The sequence below is a fragment of the Merops nubicus genome, unplaced genomic scaffold (genome assembly GCF_000691845.1).
Source record: "Merops nubicus isolate BGI_N331 unplaced genomic scaffold, ASM69184v1 scaffold22178, whole genome shotgun sequence".
Lineage (NCBI taxonomy): Eukaryota > Metazoa > Chordata > Aves > Coraciiformes > Meropidae > Merops > Merops nubicus.
In genome coordinates this window covers 1-10,450 of record NW_008628021.1, presented here as the reverse complement: position 1 = coordinate 10,450, position 10,450 = coordinate 1, and the positions used below count along the sequence as shown (strand labels likewise).

Below are 10,450 nucleotides of genomic sequence, written 5' to 3'. Positions count from 1 at the left end.
TCCAACCCCTATGATTCTATGATATTAGTTACTAACAAAGATAATGAGGTGGTCTTGGCTACTAGTCACTCTTTTTTCCTTGCTCTACGTGGCAGTGGTGTTAAGCACGAGAACAGACTGATGCAACCATAGGGATGCTGCCTTCCTGCTGTGCTTATGCTTTATTGTGATGAATGTCATGATTCTAGTCTATTTTAAAAGTATTTGATGATGGAAGAAACTCTAGCCAAGTATTTTAATTACTTAGCTTATTTCACCTTCAAAGCAGGAATTCAGTTTTGCTTTCTGCAATCCCTCTTCAGCATACTGAAGGAGGCTGCAGAGTGGGAGTCCTTAGGAGTGATCCTGTTATTGTGGCATAGAATACAACTCAAAGTCAATCCTGGTGGGATCACCTCCTGCCCCAGTGCCTCACTGACTGGCAGGAGCATGCAATGGTACATAAACCATCCTTTATACATATATACAACAATTCATCTACCGTGTTCTGCAACAGCATCTATTGTGCTCTAGCTTTTCCTCAAACCTTCAGATGAGATTTCTCTCTGAGGGGCCAGGTACTCTGCTGGTTGGCAGTTCTGTTCTCCCCTTCCCCACATCTCCTGGCATCTCGTTTGTGAGTAGTGTGAAGTAGCATTACGCCTCTCAATGGCAGAGAGCTGTGAGATCAGCTCAGCCTGCTCACAGAACTTCACCTCGCTCTTTACTGAGTGAAGTCGTGCCAGGACCTAGCGAATGAACCGTTCTGGTCATGCCCCAGCTTGCAATGGGCAGCAGGCAGGGCACAGGTGCTGTGAGGACAGGCCTATTCCATGGTTAGGGAAGACACAGTGTGGCTCACGGCTGCGCAAGCCAAGCAGAAGTCAGGCAAGAACCTCAGTTGCTCTGTGCTCCTGGCAAATGGGGGAGAGCTCATGCACCTCACTGGGCTGAGGCTGGGCTTGTAAGGGACCAGAAGTCAGGCAAGAACCTCAGTTGCTTGTAAGGGACTTCTTAAAAAAAAAAAAAATCCAAAACAACCAACAAGAAAAAAAAACCAACAAACCACAACCCAAAAAGTATTAAGTATTTCCACACTTGGAAACATGAGATCTCTGGATTCTGTTCTTTGTCCCTGGTTTACAATCCTGTGCCACCCTCCTGCAGAAACAGCCAATATGATTTGTTTCCCCCCCCCCAAGTGCAGCAGGCATGCCCAGCACTGCTACTTGTACCTGCCCTTTGTGCAAGAAGCACGCCTGGGATGACACATTCTGCCCTGACACACTTTCTGGAATCGTGCCATTTATTTACGGTATCACTTGCAAAGTGCTGCTGACAAAGCTCACTTAACATAGCTGAACCTGGGCACAAACTTCATCTCTCTTGGCAGAAGTGCTGCCTTAGGCCTCTAGGGACTGGTGCTGCTGGAGAAAGTCCTCGGCGCCCTGCTGTCATCCTCTACTGCAGACAAGAAACAACCTGGAAAGTCGTTTTTCACCTGGCCTGCTACTGCTCTACATCGCTGAAGGGCCACACTGCTAGCACACAACGTGTGTCCAAGTGCTCACAACCCTCTTCACTGTACTTCTGAAGGCAGATGTTAGCTGGAGACAGCTTTCCAGATTCTTCTTTCTAACCAGTTGCACATCAGCCAGATGATGCTGCAGCTTTTTTCTGTCCACTGTATTCAGTCAGCTGCTCAGCTAAGCAACAAATCTGTTGTTTCATGAATAGTTCAAGTGAAAGGCAACTCTAAAGGGATACAGGGAACAGCAGCTAAGAATTACCTAGAGAGTTTTAACTACTAGTTTATTTCAGGAAACAGACTTCTAGCTGGGGGACAAGGGGGAAGAGAGAGATGATGTCCAAGTCCCTTCACTAAATGGTCTACAAACATATTTTTATATTGACAGAAGGCCAAGTCTGGCTTCAGAGGTACAAAAGCAACATTTACTTGCATCTTTCAATTCTGTGAAACCTTCAATTACTAAGATGACCACCAAAATGTAAAAAAAAACCAACAAAATTTCATGTGGATTAACCCTACAGTTCGAGCTTGTTTACCTTCTACTTTGAGGAAAAAAAAAAAGCCTTCACCGAGTCTTCTCTCATAAAGGAGAAACATTTATTACCACCTGCTTGAAAGTACTTTCATTTTCTGCTCTAACATAAGAACTTAATATTTTGTACTTGTTTACTGATCTTAATTTGCACAATTGTTATGCTAGAGTCAAACCCAAGAGAGAGGAAGATTTATTTTTTTTTTTTATCAGACTCCAGCTTATCTTTGAGGCAAGAGCTGTGTTATGTTCCAAGTTCCTGGTTACTATAGCTTCAGTGAGCTCCTTACATTTCCCACAATAAGATAGGAACCCACATTGCTGCCTTTTCTTAAATTGAACACAAGCTCACAGAATGAGGAAAAAATATTAAGTAGCTATTTTTAATGAGATAGGAAGTGAGAAGGGATGTTTACTTGCCTACATTTAAAGGCTGCAAAATTGCATCCTACTTAGCACCTTGAATGATCCACCAGAGAATATTGGAGTTTTTACAAAAAAAGTTGTAAATGTTTGCTAAAGTTAACTTCAAACATGTTAGGAAAGAACATGTTACTTTACTACTTGCTCTACAGGAGGTTAAGTTATACAAGCTCTTTAGCTAACATTGTTTGTATTAAACTTTAATGTCATTATATGAGACAATGGTGAATTTTTTGTTTTACTTACTGTGACAAGCTGCATTTGGATACAAAACTTCCATGCAGTTCTACTTACAGATTTAAGTAACGTTAAGCAGGTTAATATAATTCTGACCTACTGTTTTGAAAAAATGCCATTTATTATGAAGGAAGCATGTTTTGATGTTAGCAGACAGAACTGATTCCTGGCCTACTACTGTAGAACTAGTAGGTCTAACCTCCTAACTTGCATTGTGTTGGAAGTTCAACACCTGCTCCCAATGTCTTTATAAGAATTTCTACCTCTTCAGTAATTTGATTCCAAGTCTTCAGGAGCTATTACCACTTCAGTGAAGCTATTTTCATTAAAGCTTTACTATAGACAGTCAACTTGACCCTGGATGTTCTTAAGGCAATCCATTTGCTGTGAGGTCCATCAGAAACCATTGATGTGTATCAGGAAGTTAAGTGCACTGGAGAGAATTACAGAGACATCAGTATTCAAGATATCCAGGGGCAGACATAATTTTACAGTGTGTGCAGCTCAGTCCTTATCCTTTGTGAAGAGAAAATGCAGTTTGGGATAAAACAATTTGCTTTGCCTAATCCTTTTTCAGGGGAAGGCTGGAAGTAGACTGACTTATGGGGGCTGTGATGTGACACATTCAGCCTGCTCTTACCCATCACCCATCCCAGAGCAGACGTGCTTAGCTGAATAGAAATGTCTTGCAGAAAGATAAAGTTCAATGTGCAAGAAGGTTGCTGTGCTGCCCAAAGATCCCCAGGAAAGACAGTATCAAGACTAGGCCAGAGAAGTCAACTTGGAGGCCAGAACCTGAGCTGTTCTGTAACAAAAGGAAAAACCGTTTGTTCAGTCCATAAAACCTTTCAAACCCTGTCCCTTGACAAACGGGCAAGAGAGATTTAACTTTTTGTTTGGAAAAACCCACAAAATTCAGTACTCAAGTTTAACTAAAGGGTAGGTTTTTATTCCCCATTCAGACAGCCTCAAGGACATAGCTAAATGTTGGAAACCCCACAGAAGGGCACATACAGTGAACGTGGTACAATGTGAACAGCCCCAGGGGTTCAAATAAAGTAGGACCATTAGTTAACCAAAGGAAAAAAACAAAATTCTGTTGAAGATGTTGCATCTTTTTCTCCATTTACACTGAAAAAAGTAAAATCCAACAAAACCCTTGCACCTCTAACAGTACATTCAGTCCTGGCTAAAGAGTTTAATAAAATGGCAACAGGATGACTATAATACAAAACGTTCACTACTACACTCTGTACACACCTGTTGTCCAAGCCCTCCCCCACGCCCCCATGATGATGGTACCCCCATTATTTGCTTGCTTGCTGGGCCTGCCTGCGGAGGAGGACGTAGATCTTCTCCTTTATCCAGTCTTTATTGTATGGTTGGTATGTCTGAGTATCAGCACGGTAACTAGAGAGGGAAAAAAAACCACAACCCATGTAGTATCAGTCTGCCCTGTAGTGTGTTTGCCAGCAGAGTTTCACAAATAATTGTCTCAAGTGTATGAGGCAGAAAGTTGCATAAAGAACACAAGTAGCAGCAGAAGTAGAGGGGAATTGCCACTTTACATAGTTACCCTGTTCCCTAAAAACCAGTTACTTGGCAGATCAGTAAGAACCTGAAATAAAACCAGATGCTCCAGGGACTACTGAGTGACTGGATCACAGTGTGTTCACATTGTAATTCATTAATATAATTACTTAAGAGACAACAAATGGAGCACCTTAATATTCTGGAGCTCAGACTAGTTCCACCAGGAAACAATCTGACAGTAAAGACAAATTAGATTGTTTCCTGGTGGAACTATTCTTCATTCTGAACCCCAGAATACTGCCTTAATGTTCTTCAACACTATAAGCAAGTGCTCACCTAAGTTTTCAGGTGTTCCACTCCTGTTTGGAACTTTTAGAAAAGGAACAAAATGACAGTTTTCCAGGAACAAGGGTAGGTAGGCTCCTGGATGCATGACAAAGGATTCCTGCCAGCTGGCAGCAAGGGCAAGCTCCCATCTAACCACCAAGGACACTTCATAAAAAGCAAACTGAAAATAAGAACCCACAGACTCATTTGCTGCTCAGGGGCAGTTGATAAAAGCAGTCAACTAGAAAGATTACCTTGCCAGGGTCAGAGAACTGGGTTACTCCAGATACTGCTGGATTGAAGCAGAATTAGACTTAAAAATGAAAGGAAATCACAAAGTTTTCTGTGTAGAGTCATGCCCTCCTTTCCCCTTAGCTGCTGAAGTTGAATGTTTTGGTGTGTATGTGTTTGGTTTTTTTTCTTTTCATTAAGGGGGTACTTTCAATGAATGCTTCAAGAACTACTGAAGTCCTGATTAGTCTTTAAATTTCGGTACACTTCTTTCTAATCAGATAGAGGCAGATGGCCATTGGTAAAAACTGAGTTAAAATCCAGTTAACTCAATCCAGAAGAATTTACAGTTCCTACCTGAGGAAAACCCCCTAAGCATACTGTTTCTAAGAAACCCTTGTTATTTAAAACCCAGCATGACTGGTTCAAGGCCATGTGAAGAGTTTCAGTGATGGAGTAGTAGTTAGTATGAGCTCCAGCACAGTGAAAGAATTGTTGGTTTCAGGAGAAGTTGCAGATTTCTGTCCCCATCCCAATCCATTCAGAATGCTACAGAACAAGACCAGAGAGCAAGTGCTTTAGGGATCTCCATGAACAGGAGATGTGTCTGCTACGCTACGTGCTACGTGTGCCATCTGCTGGAAAACTGTAAGCTGAAGTAGAATTTGGCACGACACTGAGTTTACAAGCCTCCTTAAGAAAGGCCCAAGACTGTACCAGAAAACAGTTGCTACTTCCTAAAGCAAGTAGCTTCTGTCTGTTTGATAAACTGAACCAGTGTGACTTTCAAACTGCATCAGCACAGCAGTGACACCTGAAGATCAAACGTGGCAGAAGGCTCCAGGGACAACATAAGGCAGAAACTGCAATCCTGTTCTACTTTTCTACTGAAAATGTTGGTAAATGACATTTGTAATAAGCCATGATCAGTATCAGATTCTGCACATTCATCAGAAAGCAAAGGAAAGCAATCTGATGCTCAGGGCTTTTTATTTTCAAATAGCTTTTTATTTTAAACTAGAATTACCTGGCAAAGGCTGTTCACTGTGCAGCTACACAAGCACTTGCACTGGGACTTCAGACAGAGCAGTGTGGCTGCAGGAATGTCTGTACCAGATACACACTGGCTTAAAAAGAATTTCTGGAATTTTGAGGTTCAAAAGCCAAGCTCTGTCATTCAAATATAAGAATTGTGTCCTTATTCTTACAGCATTTCTGCAATACCACTGTCATATCAAACCATCACCTCAAAATTCACCGTATGGAAAGTGATCTGGACTAAGAGATATAGTGACAATGTTATGTTCTGAATAGGGAATTTAGTGAAATTCTGCAAAACCACCTTTGCTTTCTCTCAACTTTAACACAGAGAGGAGGACTGGATATGTTGTATTCACAGGAACACTTAAACAATTAGCTACAGGTCTCTGGAGGACTGATCTGTTTCTCAGTCACTTTGTCAGGATTTATAGAAACTTCCATCGTGCTGTATCCTGATCAAAATAAACAGTTGGCTGTAGTGCACTGCTACTGTATCACTACTCCAGCCTTCTGCTGAAGAAAATCCTATAAGCTTTCTGCCTCCCTAAGAATCAGCCCAACTGCACAAAGGCAGATCCAGCCCCAATTTAAACAGATTCTACCATCAATAAAATACATAGCTGTATTCATCTGTTGGACTTCAGTATTTGAAACGTTGGGAGCCTCAATGTGACTAAAATCCAAGTGGAACTGTTGGTTTCTACACTTTCTTTAGGGATGTTTTATTCCAATGCAGTTCGTTGCCTGCCAGCTCTGCTACTACTGCTTTACAAACACTCGTTGCAAAAAACACCCAGAACCTTACCAGATCTCACATAAAACATGTCAGAATTTAGCTGGAAGACTCCTGACTTCTCTAGTCACTGAAATGGACTCGTACAACTGAACTTACACAAGACAGCTGAGGTCTGCCAGGTCGTCAATGAAGTCAAACAACTGGCTGATATCATATGTAATGGATGGACTGTTGGGATTCATTCTCTTCAGATGCTCTTCATACATTTTACAGACTCCTACAGAGAAACAGGATTAACAATGCACAATTAAAAAAACAACAACTGTACTTGCTGTAACATTTTCAGCTACTAAAACACAGGTACCAGGAAAGTTTAGAGTTGACCACCATGAAAACAGACACAAACTTATTAGATTTTGCAGTGCTGAAATGCTTGTTCTAAGTATAATAGTGTAAAGATGCATGGAAAAAAGCATTATCATTGCATGGGAAGAAGCATTATCACCAGTTAAAGGAAGAAGTTTTAGTTCTGTCAAAGATGCAACTTTCCATGCAGTAAGCTCCACTGGAAACCTGAAATCCCTTCTAATAATTTTATGAGCACAACTGCAACATGTATTCCTACTGCACAAACACCTGAGAATGAGAACTAATGTCAGATAAAGCTATCTGACTATCATAAGAAAGATATTTTTTTGATGGGAGTCAAACAGGGCTGTGAAGTAAGAGTGGGAGCAGAAGCCTGTGTATTCATTTAAATTGGTTTTATTTATACTAGCCCATAAATACTCCAGGTACCTTTGAGAAGAACATAGTGTTAAAGTGAGCACAGAGGCTTTACATGGTCTTTATTATGCTTTTGCTTGCCTTGGAAAACTTGCTGGAATTATAATTTCTAATGGTAAGTGAATTTCCACATTTAAATCCTACAGCTGTAGTATCTCCATCTTCTTCCCAAGTTCAATATGTCTCTTAAATTCACAGAAGAATTTTTTTTTTGTCAGGCATGCAGCCCACAAGACTGCAAATTACATATCAACTGCACAAATTTTTATTTTCTGTAGTATTTCTAGTAGCTATCTTTCCTTTACATGGCTAGCACAGAAATTAGTGAGAGACAGGCTCTGAACCTGCAATGAAACACATTCAGGCAAGTCTGCTGCATGGCCCCACCAGGAATATTGCCTACTCTCACCAACTGAATGTAGTTCAATCTAGTTAAGTTAAAAAAAAGATATTTTAATATATTAAGTTTTAGAAAGAAGGAGTAGCTCTTTTAGTGTGCTAAAACACGAGTAAACTAAAAGGATGAGACATTTTAAATTTTTTTTGAGAATTGCCTTGGGAAAACATGAAGAGCAACTTAGATTACATAGGAATACATCAAAAATGGGGTTTTAACAGCAGCTTTTGACTACCATGTCTGCACCCACCTTCCATGCACTCATTCACTGACTCATAATCAGCATATGTTCTGCCTTCTGGCCTCTTGGTAGGCTGGACAAGTAGAATTGTGTGAGACTGAAAAACAAACCAAAGGAAAAAGAGGTTACTGGCAAATTTGGAATGTTTTTTGATTGAATTAAATTATTTATTCAAATGAAGCACTACAAAGCAGCATATTATTAAAAACACTGAAGCAGCACTAAAGGATACAGACATTTTTCCAGACAGCATTTACTCTTCATGTAAGCAGCGTTAATAATTTTTGGTTTCTATTTTGAGCTACTCATTTAACTTCAAGGGAACACAAATTATACAACAAATCTGCACTTAGTATTTGAGGTTATTCCCTGCAAGCCAGATGAGCTGACTCTTCACAGTTCAGTGAGTCTGCTCAAACAGGAATTATGGCACAAATAATCACTCCAAATGTCAGGGACTGTAAGATTGCTCTTCTGCAGGGGAGGCTTGAGATGGCTGCATTATTTCTGTGACACTTTTCACTACAGCAAGTGATGTCAGTGAGCAAGCAAGATTTTTTAAAGGGTACCCAATCTGTGATCTACTTCACAGGTTACACAGCATTGAAAGTTTGCAAGCAGGCTACAAAACACCATTTCCAGCCCTGCTAATTGGATCCAATGTTTTCAATGCTGATGTATGAGGTGAGCACAAAATGTGTCACATTCATGATGGCAACTGCAGAGGAAGACAAATCCCAAAGCATATTATTTGGCTTAAATTAATCAGCTGTTGATAGAAAAACTCTGACCCATGCTTTGGATGTGCCAGTGAAGATAGCAGTCCATCAAATGCAGTGGCAGAAAAGATAAAAGGCAAATATTAGGATTTACAAGGAATGTGTAAGAAAACAGCACAATATTTTAAGCCATGATTGATAATGTTCCTATGCCTGGAATAGTATTCAGTTTTTTAAAATTCTGTCTCAAACAACATGGTAGGAGATTCAGAAAGGTCCAGGGAAAAAGCTACCCAGAGGAACAGAAGCAGCAAAACTGTCCCAGTCAGAAATGGAAAAAGAGTGCTACACACTCTAGCAAATAGCACACAATCATTAAGGTTGGAAAAGACCTCTAAGATCATCAAGTCCAACCATCAACCCAACCTTACCACGATCACTAAACCATGTCCCCAAGTGCCACATCCACACGTTTTTTGAATGCCTGCAGGGGTGGTGACTCCACCACCTCCCTGGGCAGCCTGTTCTAGGGCTTGACAACCCTTTCAGTGAATAATTTTCCCCTAATATCCAAACTAAACCTCCCCTGGTACAACTTGATCTCCTCTCATCCTGTTGCTTCCTTCCACTGTCTACGAACTCCTTTCAGGTAGTTGTAGAGAGCAATAAGGTCACCTCTCAGTCTCCTCTTTACCAGACTAAACAAACCCAGGTTCTGCAGCTGCCCCTTGTAAGGCCTGTTCCCCAGACCCTTCACCAGCCTCCCTGCCCCTCTCTGGACCTGCTCCAGCCCCTCAGTGTCTCTTGTATGGTCACCGAGTGAATTCTGTATTCGGTCTCTCAGTATCCTGCTGGGGAATCACTTTAGGCTTTCTAGCCTAAAAATACCCAAACTGTTCCTCCCATTCTTTGAGTTTTCAATGACTGTATATATCCTGAACTTATCCAAATAATTAGATTATAGAAAATATGTAAACTGCTTTGTTCAGAATTTTAGAGTAGAAATTATTTGGAAGAGCCCAGTACAGACTTTTCTTATTCTGATGCCTGTATTGGGTTTTCTTGCACTTCTTTTAACAACAGAGTTGTACTGGCTGCTGTTAAGCAGGACACTGGAAAAGACACCATGTGGTTTATATTATCATTTATTAACTTCTATGGAGCACTTTCTAAAGTTCAGAAACTTTAAAACTTTAGGCAGTGCTCCTCTTACTGAAGACACAACCCTGTACAAAGGGTTAAGGCTGTGCCAAACGAGCAGAACTATGGAGCTAGGCAGCATCAGTCCAAAGAGGTTTCCACCAATTTAGTCTACTCAACAACAAATTAAAAAAAAATGTATTGCAAGACTAAGATGTGCAGTGCTGCAGCTACAAGTTGTGCACGCAACCACTGTGCACACCTAAATGCCCTTCAGTTACTACTGCTAGGCAAAAAAAAAGTTGTTTAAGTGTCATCTTTTGCTTTGGACAACAGGCACAGGGTTTGCAGCAGCTCATCCTAGCAGAAGCTGACTGCTTCTGAGCAGGCGCCAGACAGAGGTAGAGTTTTGCTGCAAGCCCAGAAGCAGTTGCCCTTGCACCTCAGGGCGAAAACTTGCTTCAGCACACACAAAACGACGAGAGGAACGCAACAAGCTGCTGTGACGGGGAGACCTTCGTGCTTTGCCGCGCCACCCAAGCAGCCCCCCAGGGCGAGCTCCCGCCCTTCCCCGCTCCAGGGCCCGCGGAGGAGCAG

The 10,450-nt window shown here is 41.3% G+C and overlaps 1 protein-coding gene across 1 annotated transcript; it reads right to left on the bottom strand.

Annotated features, from left to right (window-relative positions):
• Positions 1 to 3,629: 3,629 nt before the first annotated feature.
• On the bottom strand, positions 3,630 to 8,086 carry ERH (enhancer of rudimentary homolog (Drosophila)). Its single transcript, XM_008946547.1, has 3 exons — positions 8,004 to 8,086; positions 6,727 to 6,847; positions 3,630 to 4,112 (listed from the first exon to the last, which is right to left on the bottom strand). The coding sequence occupies exons 1-3, from the start codon at positions 8,008 to 8,010 to the stop codon at positions 4,010 to 4,012; spliced, it is 231 nt and encodes a 76-aa protein (XP_008944795.1). The 5' UTR covers positions 8,011 to 8,086; the 3' UTR covers positions 3,630 to 4,009.
• Between the last annotated feature and the right edge of the window lie 2,364 nt (positions 8,087 to 10,450).